The sequence below is a fragment of the Ictalurus furcatus genome, chromosome 2 (genome assembly GCF_023375685.1).
Source record: "Ictalurus furcatus strain D&B chromosome 2, Billie_1.0, whole genome shotgun sequence".
NCBI lineage: Eukaryota > Metazoa > Chordata > Actinopteri > Siluriformes > Ictaluridae > Ictalurus > Ictalurus furcatus.
In genome coordinates, this window is record NC_071256.1 from 23,860,622 (window position 1) to 23,880,950 (window position 20,329).

Here is a 20,329-nt window from a genome sequence, read left to right on the forward strand (position 1 = left end):
AAATATTACGTTAAATTCCCCCAACACATATACTACTTAATAAACTATAAAGTAAACTATAGGCTAATGCAGCCAAGGCCGAATTATGAGAAACAGAAATTCTTAATTAATAGCTTAGGTCTTCAGGCGATGCAGTCTGTTAGTTCGGTGTTACTCTTTCTTTTGTCACTTCACATTTGTCACGTCTGTGACACAAATCGTTCGTTCATCACGTCACAGCCCCGCTGCATTCAGCCTATGCGGCGGTCACCAGAAGAACGAACGACTCGAGAGGTGATCTAATCGTTTCTGTTTCCTGTACAGAACCTATGGGAATGTTACTGCGCATGCGCGGTCAAAAATGAACAAATCACTCTCTGAGACAACTCTCTGTTCCGGAGTCATATTAAAGATTCATTCAAAATGAGTGAATCGTTCATGAACGACACATCACTACTCCAAACCTCCCGGCGGCAGTGGAGGAGACTTTTGTCTCTAGTAGCAACATAGGCCTTGGGGTGGAAAAAAAAGGAGAAGAAAAATAAATGATTGGGTGTTTGGAAACACAAAACCGCAGAATGTGGACACTGGAGCAGAGCTATCGTGATTTTATGGCTGTGTCGCTTAACGGTCGTCTTCTGGTGTTTTTCTGAAGTTTTAATGACACGCTGATACCGGCTTCGTCACATTCAGAAGTAAAACGAAAAGATAAAAATAAAAGAAGAAAAGTATACTCTGCCAACCTGACGGAATTCCACAGTCCAAAGTTTAAACTGTTAGACGGCGTTTGCGTTTCCTCAGAATGAACGTGCCGAAAAGCGGTTATCGCGTTTTCTCTGCCAACTCCACTGCGGCATGCACCGAGCTTGCGAAGAAGATTACAGAGTATGTATCCTGTTATTACACACACACGCCTACTTAGTACACAGCCTGAGTAGGTTACTGGACAACACTGACGAAACTAACAGTAGCTTGTTAGTGAGCTAGCTACAGTAGGTCGTTATGAATAGTTAATAATCTGTCAGCTATGCAGCTGGTCTACGTAGAATTACTAACTAAATAGCTCATTAGTTTAAAACAGACGGTCATTGCCTTCTAATGTGGGCAGCTAGTCAACTGTGTGGTTTAATCTAGGAGTGCAGCTAAACCCTTCATCATTTCATAGGACAAGCTAACTGCTTTAGCACCTCAGTGTGACCCTTTAGCCAGCTAACCATTTAGCTAGGTTTCAGTGTTTTTATTTTTGTTTGTTTGTTTCAACAACACTGTAGCCAAACTGAATATCCGTGTCAAGTAATGGCATAAGGGCATTGGGAAATAAGGACGAAGAGCAGATACAAATACTAGTCAGATATCAATCAGTGCATATATCAATAATCTAACATCAGCACAGCTTTCTGGAATTTAAAGAGCAGACTGCCTAGTATTATACACTGAGTAATACACACTCAGAGGCCACTTTATTAGGCATACCTAACTTGTAAGTTAAGTGTACTCATTGGTCTGTTTTATTAGGTAAACCTGCAATGTAGATCAATTTGGAGGTGTACAGATTACTGGCTGTGGCCCATCTGTTACCACACAAAATATACCATCAATGATATAGTATTGTCACTGACATGGTAGTAGATGTTAGTGGGTGTCAGTAGTGGTTCTCTGTGGATCCCTTCCAGCTAATTCCAAAATATGCATTGCAACACATGTCTTACAGGGAATAATACTCATAGGCCTCCCAGCCAGCACTATCAAACCCCTTCAAATGGTTCTGAATACAGCAGCACACCTCGTCTTCAACCAGTCCAAAAGAACCCATCTTGCACCCCTCTTCATCTTTCTCCACTGGCTTCCTGTAGCTGCACGCATCAAATTCAAGGCCGTGATGCTCGCGTACAAGATCTTGTCTGGAACAGCACTCCCCTACCTCAACAGGCTCCTTGAGGCTTACGTAACCTACTCAGTGTGGCTCAAGGTCCCTTTCCAGAACCTTCAAACTAACTGTTCCTCAGTGGTGGAATGAACTTCCAACGTCAATCCGGACCGCAGAATCTGTCACTATTTTCAAAAAACAGTTGAAGACCCACCTCTTCCGTGAGCACTTAACTAACCCCTAAAATGCCAACCCCACATTATTTAAAAAAACAAACAAACAAAAAAACATACTCTGGCTCTTTGTCGGTTAAATGGCTTTTGGACTTGCAGCTAATCCACAATGAGCATGTTTTGGCGACACAGCGTGACAAATGATGCTGCGATGAAAGAGCAAAATTCTCATAACGTGCAGGCACAGCGCACATGTGCTTGTGGATAGCATGCTTTCCTCCACCCATGCTAGTCATGCAACTCTTGTGACTACAGTTAAATAATACTCTGATATGCCCAATTTAGTATTCACATACAGAATATTAAAAAATATGGAGTCCTCTGTTGTGACAGCTAGCTTTCCTATAGCCATGCTGGTCACGTTGTTTTCCATGGTTCTGTAAGTGCAATATTTCCTCCCACTCTGTAACGGTATACACACAATAAAATTTTCCTTCATTTCTTTTTGACTCTTTAGGCGTCTTGGCGTGGAGTTGGGCAAGTCTGTTGTTTACCAGGAGGCGAACAGAGGTGAAATTGACTCCCACGATTTGGCATGATGACTCTGGCAATTAGAAATTAATCAGACTTTATTTTTATTCTTATAAATTGCCTGTCTGTTAAGTCTAACTGTATTTTAGAGGTATTTACATTTTCCTTTCAAGAATTCATTAATTCTCTTTATTTTACAGAGACTAGAGTTGATGTCAAAGAGTCTGTTCGAGGCCAAACAATCTTTATCATCCAAACCATTCCCAAGTAAGGCACATCTTTCAATGGGGTTAGAATATGCACATGAGGGTAAGACACAATTGTCAAAGAAATGACACTGGGGGGCTGAGGCTCAGGTGGTAGAGCGGGTTGTCCACTAATTGTAGGGTTGGCGATTTGATTCCCGGGGCACATGACTCCACATGACGAAGTGTCCTTGGGCAAGACACTGAACCCCAAGTTGCTCCCGATGGCAAGTTAGCGCCTTGCATGGCAGCTCTGCTACCATTGGTGTGTGTGTGTGGGTGAATGGGTGAGTGAGACACAGTGTAAAGTGCTTTGGATAAAAGCGCTATATACGTGTGCCATTTACCATTTGCATATATAATTTAATGAATAGATTAACTGTTGATATCTCTGAAATATTAAACTGCGGTATTTAACCATTTTACAAATGGCATTTCTGATTAACTGCCCTGTTTGATGTCGTGCACAAACTATAAGCTGTTTACACAAGCAGAAGTGTAACTTCAATATGATGAGTTATGCATTTAGAAGTATTTCACTACCATTACTTTGCCATACTGCTTAACTTCTTTGGGAATTTAATTAGATTGATCTGTGTATATATGTGTGTTTGTGTGTTTTGCAGAGATGTTAACACAGCGATCATGGAGCTGCTAGTCATGGCCTATGCACTCAAGACCTCCTGCGCCAAAAACATTATCGGAGTCATCCCTTATTTTCCGTATAGCAAACAGTGCAAGATGAGGAAGAGGGGATCCATAGTGTGCAAACTGTTGGCATCCATGTTTGCCAAAGCAGGTATCAAATAGCCTGTGATTACAATTTTGACTTGTAGAACCCACTGAAGTTTGTTTGCTTTTGTTTTTACGCTTCACTTTCTCAGTTTCAGTTGTCCAGAAATAACAAATGATTTAAATTGTTGTGGGAAAGTGAGTAATCTGTTTTGGATTCAACAAAATGTTCAGTGAAGTCCTTATTATTAGTCATATTATTTCCCACTTTTTATTTATGCTACAAAATAGTTATTTTTTCTCACTAGAATTATTCTGACTTTTCTTTGTTGCTTGGTCGAATCCCAAATCCTTCATCCTTATTTATGCATGATATGGAGTGCACTATATATCGTAGGACATAAAGTCTGGTATACTCCATATAGGGCTGTAAACTTCAAATTAAGTGACATTTTTGTTTCAGCTTTGCAATGAGAAATTTGAACTTTGGGAAAGTGTGATATTTCAGTTCTGTGGTATAAACAAGACCTATTTAAAAAAAAAAAAGTATTAGTGTCAAGAGCTGAACACTTCTTTGCATATCATAAAACAGTATAATAAAATTGTTAGAGTTTGCACAGAAGCATACTAATACAAAAAGGTAAAGGAGAACAATGTTACAAATAGGCTACGGTTCTAAGGGGAAAATGGCTTATGGTGTTCAATTAATATATATATATATATTTTAATAGTAATATACGGGGTGCTAGCTTGCAACTCTGTTATTGCTGTGTATAATAAAGTTTTATTTAGTAGTTATCTTTCTCTTCTAGATTTATATTTTGCACTAATTTCTCACTGCTTTAGATTTTCCTTGCTGCATCCTGCAACAAATCTTTAATCATTATAAATGTCTGCTAATCAGGTTTGACACACATCATCACTATGGACCTGCATCAGAAGGAGATCCAGGGTTTCTTCAATTTCCCTGTGGATAACCTGCGTGCTTCTCCGTTCCTTCTACAGTATATTCAAGAAGAGGTAAGTTACCGTTTAGTGAAATTCCTCTTATCGACTAAATTGTGCCTAAATTGCTGAGGCTATTTTGTCAATTTATGTCAAATGTGTTTTCTTTTAGATCCCTGATTACAGAAATGCCATTATTGTTGCAAAGTCTCCATCTGCTGCAAAAAGGTATTGTTACTGCCCCTAGTTGAACATGTAAATGTACAGTTTGTTTGCTTTTAGACTTGTAATATGTAATGCGTATGTTCTGTTGGAATATCTTAGATTTTAATAATAAAGGAACAACGCTATTTTTTACACACCCTTGAAACAACCTTGTTAAAGATTTTATATTACAGACATCACAGTCAGGCTATTTTGGGGAGTAGCATAATAGTTGAGTTTTAATTCCTGATTTTTAAAAATTTATTTATTTATTTTAATTCCCATCCTCTTTTTTTTTTTTTTTTTTTTTTTACCCCATACCTGTGTGCACACTTCCATAACCTGAAGGATACTTAAGCATGTGCAGTCTTGTTTATATTGCTAACTAAGATGAACATACTTGGCGAACTTGAAGTAAATTTTACAGTTGTTTTGCTGTAATGTCTAGCCTGTGTCATTGGACATCCAGTACTAAGTACACACAGTTTAATGAGTGTGTGCTTAAGCACATGTGCCTTTTAAGTATGTTTGCACATGGACTTGTGTTTTTTGAGATGTGTTTAGAGTACCAATAGGATCCACAATAATTTCCTTACAGGTTTACTTACATTACCTGCTATTAAGGCTGTCAACTGATTTTTTTTATTTTTTTTTTTAAAAAAAGGAACTATATAATCACATAATTTGTTGTGATTAATAATTTTTTTCTTCTTCTTAAGACTGAAGGTTTTAATAATGGATATTTTAATGTGAAATCACATAATTAATGTAGAATCAACACAAAGGAAGTATATTTAAATTAAAATACTATTGTTTAATAGCATCTTTTTTTGTTAACTTTGAATACAGATTCTCTCCTGTGAACAACAGATTTCTAATAAAACCTCAAGGCCCTCAAAATTGACTGTCTGCTTGAAAGGCATATTTGTTATATGCATTAACAGAGATAATAACAAAACCCAGGCCTATATGTTAAAGTGACAGTTGAATTTGAAAACTATCAAGGCCATTAAAATTAGCTTAGAAGGTAATCATTTCTTATATGCACTGATATAAATGAAAAATCAACAACAAAAAATGTGTTCCAAGTTCAGTTGTTTTTAACTATCCAGTTAGCCAAAGCATTAGTTACTTTCCCACTTCACCCTTGAATACTGGACTCTTGTAACATAGATTGGCGAGGCCATGTAGAGATGATTAGGGGATATGTCAATTACGTCTGTGGTAGGCCTAAATAAATTTATCTTTGCAAACTGTGCGCTTTTGTTTTCTCCAAAGATCCTCCGGGCAACTTTTTAAAGTGAACTGTCCACCTAATGCCATTAGGCTTTCTTTTGCTTCTTACATTCATTTCATTAGTACACATTATGTATAGGCATGTGTCAAAGCCGATTAAGTTTAAGCATATTTAAATGTAACATTTGACTTTGAAATGAATGTGCAGTTGATAGCAGTTCTGGCAATGACCATTCTTTCTGTATGCGCTGATCACAGGGCTCAGTCATATGCGGAGCGGCTGCGTCTGGGCCTGGCTGTTATTCATGGGGAAGCTCAGTGTTCTGAATCAGACATGGCAGACGGACGACACTCTCCTCCATGCGTGCGCAACACTACAGGCCACCCAGGCCTTGAGCTTCCATGTAAGAGCCACCAGTATAAATCCTCTCAGAGCAACAGAATTATTCAAGGCCTTAGCATAGATGGTTTTCCCAAAAAGACTATTAGTAGAGCCACTGCTTAGGATCTGAAATTTAGCTCAAATATACTGTAGCTTTATTAGATATTGATTCAGTTAGGTACACATGCTTTCTCTGCAGTATGGGGTGGTGGTAATAAGGTCAAAATCTTGCATCTCGGCACTAATGGCCTTTCTGAAGCACTCTATGCAATGCAGTTTTATTTCTTATGCTTTGCATTATTTAAATTTAAACCACAAATCCTCTAATTCCTTTTGATGATTGGAAATGTCCAAAACAATTGGTTCACTAGGTATTTTGGGACTACTACTTTGTTTGTTTTGTATAATTATGATTACTTAACAGTTAATTTTGTTTCATTTGTGCTTGTTGTATGTGTCATGTGGACTTGGACAATTCTCAGAGGGACTTCTATTCTACTAGCGTTAGTCTTTTGTAATCTGTTCTATCCATCTCAAGCTCAGCTGAATTTAAAATACTCTGTAACCTTTACAGTGTAAGTGGTGAATTGTCTCTTTTAGTGTGTAGTTTTTCCATATACCTGTAATGATGCATGAACAGAAATCAGAATATAAAATACTGATTTAATCTACACTGCTCAGCCATAACATTAAAATCATCTGCCGAATATTGTGTAGGTCCCCCTTGTGCCACCAAAACAGCTCTGACTGTTGCCATGAAGGGGTGTACTTGGTCTGCAACAATGTTTAGGTACGTGTCATAGTAACATCCATATGAATGCCAGGACCCAAGGTTTCCCAGCAGAACATTGTCCAGAGCATCATACTGCCTCCTCTGGCTTGGCATCTTCTCATAGTGCCAAACGCACACACCCAGCCGTCCACATGGTGTAAAAGAAAACATGATTCTTCAGACAAGGCCCACTTCTTCCATTGCTCCATGGTCCAGTTCTGATGCTCACAAGCCTATTGTAGGAGCTTTCGGTGGTATACAGGGGTCAGCATGGGTACTCTGACCGGTCTGTGGCTACAAAGCCCCATACGCAACAAGCTGCGATGCACTGTGTGCTCTGACACCTTTTTCAACAATTTGTGCTACAGTAGCTCTTCTATGGAATTGGACCAGATGCGCTAGCCTTCACTCCCCATGCACATCAATGAGCCTTGGGCACCCATGACCCATTCGCCGGTTCACCGGTTGTCCTTCGTTGGACCACTTGTGATAAGTACAGCCCACTGCATACCGGGAACACATCATAAGACCTGCTGTTTCGTAGATGCTCTGACCCAGTAGTCTAGCCATCAGACTTTGGCCCTTGTCGAAGTCACTCAGATCCTTATGCTTGCCCATTTTTCCTGCTTCCAACACATCAACTTCGAGAAATGACTGTTCACTTTCTGCCTAATATATCCCACCCCTTGACAAGTGCCATTGTAACAAGATAATCAATGTTATTCACTTCACCTGTCAGCGCTTTTAATGTTATGGCAGATTGTTGTAGTTATAGCATTACCACAATTATTGATCAGTAATGACTATAAGTATTCAAAGTCACAAAATGTTGTAGCAAAATATATTTTCAGTTATGTTCCAGTGGCTTCATAGATGTTTTGCACTAGTCCATCTAATATACAAATTTATAAAAGGGAAGAAAAAAGAGAGTATTATGATGTCACACAAAGTAAACATGTATTATAAAAACATTACAATTAACTGAATTAGTGGTACTGATAGCAGTCATTAGTACTGATAAAGTAGCCTAGCTCATATTTGAGTGGATTCTGAGGATTTTTGAAGTCTCGCTCATCTTTCTGTGATTTATGAGCTGTCTGTGTGGACATTATTTAATGTGGTGTTTATTTGTTGATAATAGGCAAGCAACAAGCTCCGTTCCCAGGCATAGAGCTTCCAAGTACGATGGTTAACTCTCTTTGCTTCTGATCACAGCAGTGACCACACTGAAATGGTTCCTCTATGCATGCATGCAGTAATCGAGGCCTCTCAATACCTGCAGCCAAAAGCATTCTGTGTTTCTTAGATGTGTAGCTAGGCTAAATAAATTTTCAATCCTTGTATTAAGATGATAAAGGCTTCTTACCTAATCAGATCTCTTTTCATGCATCGTTTTAGTAGAACGTTTCTCATTGCCTAGTTATCACAAATCTAACAGTTTGAGTCTATGTGTAATCTACTTGAACAAATCTTATTTTTGCGGTTATGTCAGAGTACTGTAAGTAGAAACAGGTGTAAAAATTTCAGAGTGCTTCCTGTCAGGATTGAGAAACCTCAAATGAACAGATCCATTTAAAAATATTTTGTAATTATCATCCTTTCGAACAAATTGAACCATTTAATGCTCGAGATATACCGTATACGTGCGTTTGGTTTTGATCTGACCTGAATGTTGCTAATCAACACATCATGCCTGCTTGTGGAGAACTCTGTAGATTAGATATTTAGTCTAGTTGTTTTGTAGTTGCTTGGGACCAAGTCCTCTGCAAGGCCTTGGAAACACATGACCTTGAGGAAAAGAACTACGGAAAATAAATAGACAACCTATCTGATGATACAAAAAAAATGGCTGAGAATTAACTAAGCATTTCTAGAAATATTTGTAAGCATCTCCAATACTTCAACAGAGTATGCTTTTCTGATTGAGTAAAAGTAACAGCTTTTTACATTATTACAAGCCTAAAATGATTCTGATCTTTTTTTCCCTAGAAGACATGACAATAATATGGCTGCATGGGTTAAAATTAGAGCATTTTACAATTCACTCGCAACTTGATATACTGTATTACCTTCCAGTAAATGACTGTTCTTCACTTGCTAGATGAAAGGCATGTGTTGATGGCATGTTTAACTTTTTTTTTTTTTAACCGCTCTGAACCTGCAGTCTACCCCTGTGTGTTAAACCTTATTCAGGTGTGCAAGTGTGTTTGTTGGTTGTGCCTTCCTGTGCCTTTGCTCTGAGAGAAGACTTGAATATCAAATGAGAACAGCCCTGCAGTATTGACCAGCCCCTTAATTTCAGTAGTTCTAGCCAGATTTGCTCAGATTTGCTGGCTTTGAGTAACAAATCCTAGGTGTATCCATCACCTCTCTCTGCACAGACTTTTGTGTAGAAGCCTCTTGGATACAATATCTTTCATGATTGGATATGTTGGAGAAAAAAAACAATGATCATTTTTGATTTCTGCATGGCATGTGCTGCAGTGAGTTTGCCGTTACTGATGTAGCCAGATTTGTAGGTGGGGTAAAATGGGAACCATCAAAGAAAACCATTAAAGTGCACTACAAACTAACTAGGGTTTGCATAGGTACTCAGACGACATTTAAGGATCATTACAGAAGGAATAAAACATGACGGAGCATGCTGTTATAGGAAAATTATCAGCGTTAACACAAAGCGGAGTTGATCATTTGACAATAACAACACATTCCAAAGTGTTTTATTCTTCTTATACCACAGCAGTTTGATAGCAGTTACATGTATGTATGTATGTATGTATGTATGTATTTATTTATTTATTTATTTATTAATCAGCGACACATCATTTATTGGTAAATTTAATGTTGTGACATCCATGAGACGAGTTAGTTCCTGTACTCATATCACTTACATAATAGCAATAACTTTCTTGACTTTAATAAAACAAAAAGCCAGAAACCAGAAATCGCAACGTCCTCTGTTTTTGAAGACTTTGTGGAGGCAGAAAATGTCAGATATGGTTACAAAGTGCTGACTCCCAAGACTCTGTTCATAAATATTAACTAAATGACTCCTTAAAGCTTCACCGTTTTTATCTGTTTATTATTAGCCTTTTTATTAGGTCATGTGGAGCAACCTCCATACAAGTTCTTATGAATGAACTGTTACTATCCTTGTGTTTCAATCGATATACCGTATTCACATTATATAGTGTACACGTATAGTCACATATGCAGTCGCCATATTTGGGACTGACTTTCTGGCTTCACTGCACAACACGAACGTTACTCCCCTTACTTTGGAAGAGAATAAATGGTTGCTTAAAACAGAATGTGTTCTTATGTACCTTCTCAAAATGCTGATTACAATTAAACTGGCAAAATGTGTTTCTCATACCCAACTCCATCCCTAAAGTACTGTAAAGTACTGTACCTTAAAGCATTTCTGAGCACACAAACTTACCGGCTCTTCATGTCTGGGTTCATAAAGGATCCTAGGGTGTTTCAGCAGGAGGAGAAATAAATTTTTTCATTATAGGGAGGTAAAGTCGATGTGACAGAATCTGCTGCCCTGGTGCTTGTTGAAGATGTATGTAGTCAAGATTATTAGTATAAATGAAAATTAATCTTCTCATTGAAGCACAGACACAATAACATTGATGTAGTCTGTTCCGAATTTGGATATTATACAATTATACCACAATTATACAGTGCAACATCACATGAAACCCAAGGATAGAAACAATTACTTCCTAGAATGACATAATTAGTATAAACCTACCACTTGAATTATAGCTGGCACTACTGTCAGAATCTTGCTGTTATAGAAAATTAATCCCTTCTGACCAGTCAGATTCAAGAGTTCAGCAGCTCTGTGGTATAAGAATGTTTATGGATTAGTTATGTTAGAATATTATATACAGTCATGTGAAAAAAATAAGATGGAAATTGTTGCCTTTTTGACATATTTGGACAAGAAAACATTTGGTCATCTTTGAAAAAGTGTCTATTAATAAAGTTGATGTACAAAACCGCAATGAAAATTAGCATTTTCAGTCATTTATTTTATAGCATGTAGCATTTTCAACAGAAATATCAATAGATGTGATATTCTTCTGTGGAAAAAGTCAGTACACCCTTGGCCTCAGAAGCTAGTATTGCCCCCTTTATCAGAAATATCATCTTGTGGACAATTATGCAAAACTTCTACCAGTCTCTGACATCAGATTGCTGAAATGTTTGACCACTCCTCCATGCAATATTTGTAGATGTATATATGTTTGAGGGTTTTCTTACATGCACTTCCATGTGCCATTTGTATATAGTAAATGGTCTGCACTTATATAGCGCTTTTATCCAAAGCGCTTTACACTCTCATTCACCCATACACTCACACACCAATGGTAGCAGAGCTGCCATGCAAGGTGATAACTTGGGGTTCAGTGTCTTGCCCAAGGACACTCCGGTATGTGGAGTCATGTGGGCCGGGAATCGAACCACCAACCCTACGATTAGTGGACAACCACTGCTCTACCACCTGAGCCACAGCCGTCCCGTATATGATTTTCCTTACAGTGGAGTGATGTATTTAAAAAATTTTCTGAAGGCCTTATAGAATACTTTATACCTTTTGAATGATGACACCACACTTCACTAGCAAAGGGAACACCAGACACAAGATATGAGAGCGGTTTAAATAAAGACAGGTTCCACCTGAACTCCCTAAGCAGGTTCTAATCACTGGCACCCAATCTTGAACACCTGATTTTAATTTTATGGATTTGAAGGTAGGGGTATTCTTACTTTTTCCATGTGACTGATCTGTAATTTTAGTTAATTTAAATTGTGAAAATTACTTTACTACAAAATGTCAGTTTGTGTCATTTGATAGTGTATCAACTTCATTAATAAGCAGTGTTTCAGTGAGGACCAAATATTTGCTTGTCCAAATATGTCCAAAAAAAAAAACAACAAAAAAACAACTTCCATGGGGAGTACTTATTTTGTCACATGACAGTATGCTTGAATCCAACATACCAAATCTACACTGACTCGGAAGCCTTTTTCATTTGATGGTATCCCTTTCCACCACCTCCTGTTTTCTGTATGAAAATAAGAACTTGGTGAAATTTCTTTTTCTAGTAATGATGGCCAAGGAGAAACCACCCATTACAGTGGTGGGAGATGTTGGAGGACGCATCGCCATCATTGTTGTAAGATACACCTTTCTGAGTATTTGCTACACTACTGAAAATAAAGTTAATTTCAGTGTCGGATATTGTTCATCTTTTTACATGACCAACGCTGAGGTGAAGGCTTTAAAAATCTACACCACTGAGTTGCCAGTTTATTAGCTGCAACTTCTGCCTTCACACAAATGATACATTCCAGCAAGTTATGTCACATGACTGGGCTGTGTAGTATAAATCAGTTTTTTGAGCTTTAATGTTCATTGTATTGTTTGAATGTGTAAAACAAGTGACTAGTGACTAAGTATGGCATGTTATTTGTGGCCTGACCTACTACCGTTTCCTAAACAGTTATCTTCCTGAGTTTCACCCACAATAGTATTAGTGGTTTAGTGAGAAAAGTGCAGATACACCTGTCACATGTTACAAGCTCATTGAGGAACTTGTATGGTGTATCTGAACATTGCAAAAAACCAAATTGATAGTTAATCCACACAAAAATACGTTTTTATATATTCCTGGCCTGCAGATTCCACAGATCTCTATCCTATTGAGCGTTTTAAAGATGTACTTAATAAAACTGAAAACTATATACAAACATAAACGTGTGTGTATAAATGTGTATCGTGCTTATTTTAAACCCTCATCTAGGATGACATCATTGATGATGTGGAAGACTTTGTGGCATCAGCAGAGATCCTGAAGGAGAGAGGAGCCTATAAGATCTACATCATGGCCACCCATGGCCTGCTGTCAGCTGATGCTCCACGTCTCATTGAGGAGTCTGCCATAGACGAGGTCACTTTCCTTTTTTTTATCATTATGCTCACTTGCCCCATATTACCAGGTTACATGTGAAGTGAATCTAAATATAGTAACAAATTATAAATATTATGTCATGTCGGTGTGTGTATGGATATGTTGGAGACTAGCAGTAAGAGAAAAAAGGTCTACCAGCAGATGGAAATTGATTGAGAGCATTTGCATAAGGGTTTATTTTATACTTGCCCTTTTTCAAAACATTTGGAAGCTGTTCTGGGCTCAGCAGCAATGCTGGTTGTATACACATTATATTGCTTTCTTTCCCTTGGTCCTGAAAGCACAGCCTTATTTTTTGTATGATTTATTATTAAATAAACATGTAGCTAAACAGGAAGACAGGCTGATGGTTGTTTTTAAGCTAAATTACAACCACATTTAACAATGTAGATAAATGGAAAAGGTAAAGAAAAACATTTTTTAAGCAGTATTGTCAGTTTCAGGATTCCAAAAGACAGGTAAAATATCAGTCTTGTAGAAATCCCGTAATATCTTCAAAATAGCCCTGGATCACAGTTTTAGAATTTACAGAATCAGCTGTTTGGAAACATTGCAAGAAAGAAGGACTTCCAGAAAGCAGCTCACAAAGAGCAACGCCTGAACCAAGCACCATTAGAATTAAACTTGACGTGTTGTGGTCAGACGAGACCAGAATAATACTAGTTGGGCGTGCACACCAAAATCAAATTTTTTTTGGTAATCAGCATGTTTGGCTGCATACAAGAAAAGCACCTTAAAATATGGAGCTGGATTTTTCATGATTTGGGCTGGTGGTTCATTGGCCTTTGTGAAAATTGATGGTATCATAAATTCTGCTGTGTAAAATAATAGAAATCTAGTTGCCTCTGCCAAGAGCTTCAAACATGGCAATAGATAGCTTTCAGCAGGACAGTGAACCAAACATAGTTTTACTTTCAAATGAACACAGAAATGGGTAAAGAAATACATCATCAAAGTTTGCAGTGATCATTTCAGTCTCTGGACCATTGTAGAATATTCCACTTCTTTGCTTTAAAAAATGCCTAGGTTGCTTTCGCAGTATGTTTTGGGTCATTGTCCATCTGTAAAGTGAAGCGACGTCCAATTAACTTCACTGAATTTGGTTGAATCTGAGCAGACAATATATTCCTATACACTTCAGAATTCATCAGTAGACACTAGTGGACCATGGAATGGACCATTCTTTGGACCATGAGCCGTTCCAAGCCTTCTCCATACTTTTTTCTTCCCATCATTCTGGTACAGGTTGATCTTAGTTTCATCTCTCCAAAGATTTATTTATTTATTTATTTATTTATTTATTTGAAAGATGTTTTTCTGTCTAATCTGGCCTTTCTATTCTTGAGGCTTATGAATGGTTTGCACCTTGTGGTGAACCCTCTGTATTTGCTCTTGTGAAGTCTTCTCTTTATGGTAGACTTGGATAATTATATGCCTACCTCCTGGAGAGTGTTCTTCACATGGAAATGATCCTATGATCATCCACTACTGTTGTCTTCCATGGATGTCTAGGCCTTTTTGTGTTGCAGAACTCAACAGTGCTTTATTTATTTATTTATTTATTTATTTATTTATTTATCCCCCCCTCTCCTCAGAATGTACCAAACTGTTGATTTGGCCACTCCTAAGGTTCCTGCTAACTCTGATGGATATTTTTTTTTTTTTTTTTTTTTGCCGTCTGAGGATTGTCTGTTTCACTTGCATTGAAAGCTCCTTTGACCGTATGCTGTGGGTTCACAGCAACAACTTCCAAATGCGAACGCCACAACTGGAATCAACTCTAGACCTTTTACCTGCTTAATTGATGATGAAATAAGGAAGGAATAGCCCACACCTGTCCATGAAACCGCTTTTGAGTCAAATGTCAAATTACTCTTGGTCCCTTGAAAAAGAAGGGCTACATGGATGTGAATACATTTTTATATATATATATATATATATATATATATATATATATATATATATATATATATATTAATTGTACGTCGCTGTGTGCTTGAGCTGAAAATATCACTTATACTGTTTGGTTATTATAGTCTGCTATTTTCCATGAAGGATGGTGATAATTCTGTGGACTACTGTTGTATTGTAACTGGTGTGTAATCTGGCCTGTATTTATTTCTTTTATACAGGTGGTGGTGACAAACACCGTCCCACATGAGGTGCAGAAGCTGCAGTGCCCGAAGATCAAGACAGTGGATGTGAGCATGATCCTGGCCGAGGCCATCCGCCGCATCCACAATGGCGAATCCATGGCCTACCTGTTCCGCAACATCACTGTAGATGATTAGGTTTAACTGACCTCACTGTGGAAGGGAAGTCTTTACAAAGAATTGAAGAGGTACTTCCTCCTCTTCTGCATGTGCTAGGAGTGCCAGGTTTTCTAAAAATTATTATTTAAACCAGTAATATTAGCTCATTTAAATATATACGAAATAAACTGTTTGAGGCCAGGATAAATGTATTAGGATTGAAATTTTAGGATCTGACAGTTACAGTATGAAGGCAGTCTCTTTTACACTTCTGCACTACAGTAAGCTATGTAGCTCTAAAAGGCTGCAACAGTAACTGATACATATGCAAGAGTCTTGAATGTTGTTCTGTCACTTGCTGAAGTCATCTGCCAAATAAAGGCATTTGATCAAGATTGGTTTGCGTACAGTAAATGTATCGTTTGTGAGTATTTCAGAAAGCGCTTTAATAAAATTGTCCAACATTAGTGCTCGAGCCAATACAGTATGACCTAAAACTATAGAGCTTATCGATAAGCATTATGCTGATTTGTTTATTAAAGAGTGGTTAGGTCTTAATTCCAAAAATTTAAGGAACAATCGTGCATGTGTTTGCATCCAAGCCATGTGGTTTCTGTGTCATCTCACTGTCGTGTCCCTATACTTTGCATTTTGCGGGGTAGAACCGTTTTCAGACTTTACCAGCGTTATTAGTTAATATTGTCGTGATCACAATGTTGCTACAGTTCAGTTCTTTATACTCACTTTTCACTGCGTTCTTTGCAACGTCTCATCCGTCACTTCCACTTCCTATTCAGAACTCATTCCTTTTGTGTGCCACTCAGGCAGGTGGTGAGTGAGAGTTACAGCAGTTGCTTTGGCAACCATATTCAAAGTTAGTTCCTTGTTATTATTTTCTTTATCTATTGGTTTTCCCCAGCTCCTCTGGGCTGCATTCGAGCTATCCAAAAATGGATGAATTTGTTTTGTGAAGTTATGTAGCTGAAGTTGATTTATAACCATATTTTTGTAAATAAAGATAATGGTTGAATTTTTAGTGTTTCACAGAGTCTTTATTAAACTAAATATGAATCATAAACACATTTACATAGAAGTATATGATCTGTACTCAACCCCAAATGAATTATCACCATATAGCAGTTCAAAATAATCCTAGTCCTCATGAATAGATTCATAGATCACATTCCTCATTCATCTGGTCTCCAGTACAACCTCAATAACTTTCCTCATATAGTATCATTTAAAATTCCTTCACACTCTTCAACTGGCCAATAATAGGATCTCAGTATATGATAGAGTCACAGACCCTTTACTTGCTCAGAACTCCTCAGGGTAACTCTGAGGACACTGAGGAGCTTAGACCAAGTCAAGGGGCAAAGACAGCAGCTTGTGTACGTTCTGCAGGTCACTTGCTACCTTACAACAATTCTAAAACAGCAGTATGAATCTCTTGCTACTCTTCCTCAAGACACAGTTCAATCCAACATGTTATCAAAGTCAGATGTATTGGGTTAAGAAGTGGTTTTACAACAGTTCTGACAATCATTCAAACCTATTGAAAAAATTGAGTTACAAAATGTGAACACTCTTTTTCAGATTATTGCTCATCAGGCAAGGTTTACAACTCACCTGTGCGTGGTAGGCTCAAGCAGTCTGGATGTCAAAATGCAAACTGACCCAGGTGAACTAGATAGGCAGCTGTGTGTTTTAACAAGACTTTTAAGAGGAAGTAGAGTGTCGACATTAATATTACTTCCTGTTTTAGCTCAGGGGAACAATACACCTTGTTTCAGAAAGGGGAAGTGTGTGTGTGTGTGTGTGTGTGTGTGTGTGTGCATGCGCTATATAGAGTAGGCGTGTCTGTGCTGTATAGAGTAGGCGTGTCTGTGCCGTATAGAGTAGGTGTAAGAGTAATATATGACTATACTTAGTGTGGACCGTGTTCTCAGTCTGTGTGTATGTCTCAATCTGACTAGACAACGACAAGATATAGTGCTGCTTTAGTGACCACATGAAAGCAGAAGTATGTGCTATCTCGACTTGTTACTAAGGAAACTGGTATATGAATAACGATTGAAGTGATGTACTAAATCTATCATCTTGACCTGTCTGAATGCAGTGAACATGATTAAACTTTTGAAATGTCTAGGTTTGTCTGGACAAAAATCCCCTTGCAAAGAAAATTTTTAAAGAAAATCCACTGGCAGATTCATTTATTCAAAAGGCCATTCTGTATAAGGGGAAACAGGAACCAGCCAACATCCCATATGAATAGGAGAAGAGAAAGTTGGCATTTGGTTAACAAACCATGACCTTCCCTGTCATTTTATTTCTGCTTTGACTAGGGTAAACAATCAGAGCCTTATGCATAGCATGAGCTGAGGAGATGCAAGCAGGACGAATCTCCACTAGATGGTAGTAGACTGCTAGATGATAACTTCTCTAATGATTTCAGCTTTCAGTCTGGTCAAGATTTCTGGTATCAGTTAAGACTAATATTTTCTCATTTTCTTTCCTTGGTATTAATAAGATAAATATGATAATAGAATTAATTTTTTGGTAATGTATTGCAAGCTTTTAAATGTGAAATCAGCAATTTGTCCTGAAAGTTCTATTTGCCAAGTGATTTGCCTAGTGACTGGAATGATTTCAGACAGTCTTTTAATTTGGTTATGTTGATTGATGCATGATACTTTGGAAATTATATTAAAACTGTATTATAATGTTACCATCATTCATTCATATATATATATATATATATATATATATATATATATGTGTGTGTGTGTGTGTGTGTGTGCGCACTCTATCAAATAATTAACTCTTGCATAATTATAGATACAGTAATGGTATAAGTGTTTTCCAGCGGTGTTTCATTGATTTTAAGTCATCAGTAAGACATTTGATCACTTAAATATTTATTAAATGTTTCATGCAGTAACAAAACATAAAAAAAAAGTGTAACATAACTCTAGAATATTAAAATTACATGAGTTTCATTACATTCATGGATTTTTACTTTATTTAATTATTATTATTATTATTATTATTATTATTATTATTTAGAAGATGTAGACTTAACCAGGAACATGTTTCAGTACGTTGTTGCAATGATGGTCTATAAACCAATGCACATTTTATACAGGCAACCTTCAAAACAAAATGGATTTTAATAGATTTGATGTTAACACTACAGTCCACACAACCTGTTTATAATTTTCTGCAGAATATTTTTAAAAGCTTCTCCACCAGAGTCCACTTGCATCAGGTTAACACTTGACATTGAGCTTTCAGCAGAGCTTCACAAGTTCAGTGCAACTTATGTTTGAAAAGACTTGCTATGAAGTTTGGCATGTTCTTTTCAAACAATGAGCAGTTCCTGCATTTCCCTCACATTTTGAGGGTTGACTGTTTTGTCCTTTAACTCCCCTTCCCTTCTTATCAGCCGTTTCCACCTTGTCCATTGTCAGTTCTGAGATAATAACAATGATGCTGTGTTTGAAAGGGTTCAAATGTTGTGAGGAGTTTCCAGTGGATCCTCCCCATTTGTCCTATGAACTTTAGGCCATAGTGCAGCTGTTGGTCTTGTTCATGGGTGGCCGTGCTCCTGTGTGCTTGGGGAAGGTCTCTCTGCGACGCCTCAGTGCTGGGCTCAGGCGACTTGGCACATTGGCCTGCTGCAGCAGCTCTCTGAACACCTCTAGCACGTTGTCATTGTCTTTAGCTGAGGCTTCCAAGAAGCAATTGTTCCAATCCAGCTCCATGGTGGCAACAACATCTTCGGCATTTACCCTTCTGTCGCCCTTACAGTCTGTTTTGTTTCCCACCACCACCACTGGTGTGAACTTGTCCTCCTTGATCTCCAGGATCTCCTTGCGCAGACTCTTGACGGCTTCAAGTGACTCGGGGTCATCCACGGAGTAGACCAGGGCGAAGACATCACCATTCTGAATGGAGAGCTTGCGCATAGCTGGGAACGAATAGCTGCCGCTCGTATCCATGATGTGCACAGTCACCTTGATGCCAGCCACCTCATACTCCATGCTGTGGAGCTCCTCCACGGTGCGCCGGTGCTTTGGTTCGAACCGATCCTGCAAGAAGCGCTGGATCAGAGCTGTTTTGCCCACGCCGGCAGCTCCCATGAACACCAGACGTACCTCTTTCTTTTGCTTTACGTCTAGAGACATGCTTTCTGAGTGCTGCTCGTATCTTAATGTGCTGGATAGTTCCTGTAAGAATTTAGTTTGAACCTCATCAAACGAATTGACGTTGAAATGTTTAGAAGCTTGTAGCGCGCTTCATAAAATTCAGTTTAGCAGTTGCTGCTAAATTAAACACACACTGAGATGTGCTGGAGTAATGCATGGCACACAGCTGACAGGTGCTTCTGTGTCTGTGGGTGTCTGTGTGTTCTATTTATAGATTTTCTCAATCACGGTTCTGCGCTCCTCCTGAGCTCTCAGCCAATTGCTTAACAGCAGCCGTCCTTATCGTTTACTTTGGGACCAATTGAAAAGAAGTATGCAAAAGAGAAATGTTATGAATATGCTCAAATCAGAAGTGGTAGGAGTGATGAGCTCTAGATGTGTTTTGGTGCTTCAAATTCTGTACTTAATGAAGTGGCTGTGCCATGATATACAATTCTAAGAAAACAATTAGTTACATTTTGCTGATTATATAAATATGGATATATTCTGTTTGACAGATTATTGTGGATTTGGGGATTTTTACTTTACCCTAATGTTTATTAGGTAGTGATTTTTTTATTATTACTAATTAATTTCTTGGAATACATTTGAGAATAAGATAATGATTGAGCACATAAGAGACTAGCGTTTATGAATCACAGGATATCAGGTTTGAACCTATCAGGTTCAAAGACAAATGAGAGTTGAGCAAGCTAAATAGGAATCTAGGCTTTCCAAAAGTGCTTATACATCTTTACAAAAGTAAATCAGGGGGTCTTAATGGTTAGCACATTTGCCTCAAACTTCCAGGGCTGGGGGTTCGATTCCCGCCTCTGC

General features: G+C 38.0%; 2 protein-coding genes across 2 annotated transcripts; one reads left to right on the plus strand and one right to left on the minus strand.

Annotated features, from left to right (window-relative positions):
• The first annotated feature begins 451 nt into the window (after nt 1–451).
• Nucleotides 452–16,341, plus strand: LOC128625657 (phosphoribosyl pyrophosphate synthase-associated protein 1). The gene is made up of 10 exons (XM_053654205.1): nt 452–864; nt 2,537–2,589; nt 2,751–2,817; nt 3,422–3,594; nt 4,432–4,547; nt 4,645–4,700; nt 6,171–6,316; nt 12,188–12,258; nt 12,886–13,032; nt 15,186–16,341. The coding sequence occupies exons 1-10, from the start codon at nt 782–784 to the stop codon at nt 15,342–15,344; spliced, it is 1,071 nt and encodes a 356-aa protein (XP_053510180.1). The 5' UTR covers nt 452–781; the 3' UTR covers nt 15,345–16,341.
• A 1,767-nt stretch (nt 16,342–18,108) lies between these two features.
• rasd4 (rasd family member 4) lies at nt 18,109–19,608 on the minus strand. The gene has a single exon (XM_053640281.1). The coding sequence runs from the start codon at nt 19,490–19,492 to the stop codon at nt 18,866–18,868; it is 627 nt and encodes a 208-aa protein (XP_053496256.1). The 5' UTR covers nt 19,493–19,608; the 3' UTR covers nt 18,109–18,865.
• Nucleotides 19,609–20,329: the final 721 nt, after the last annotated feature.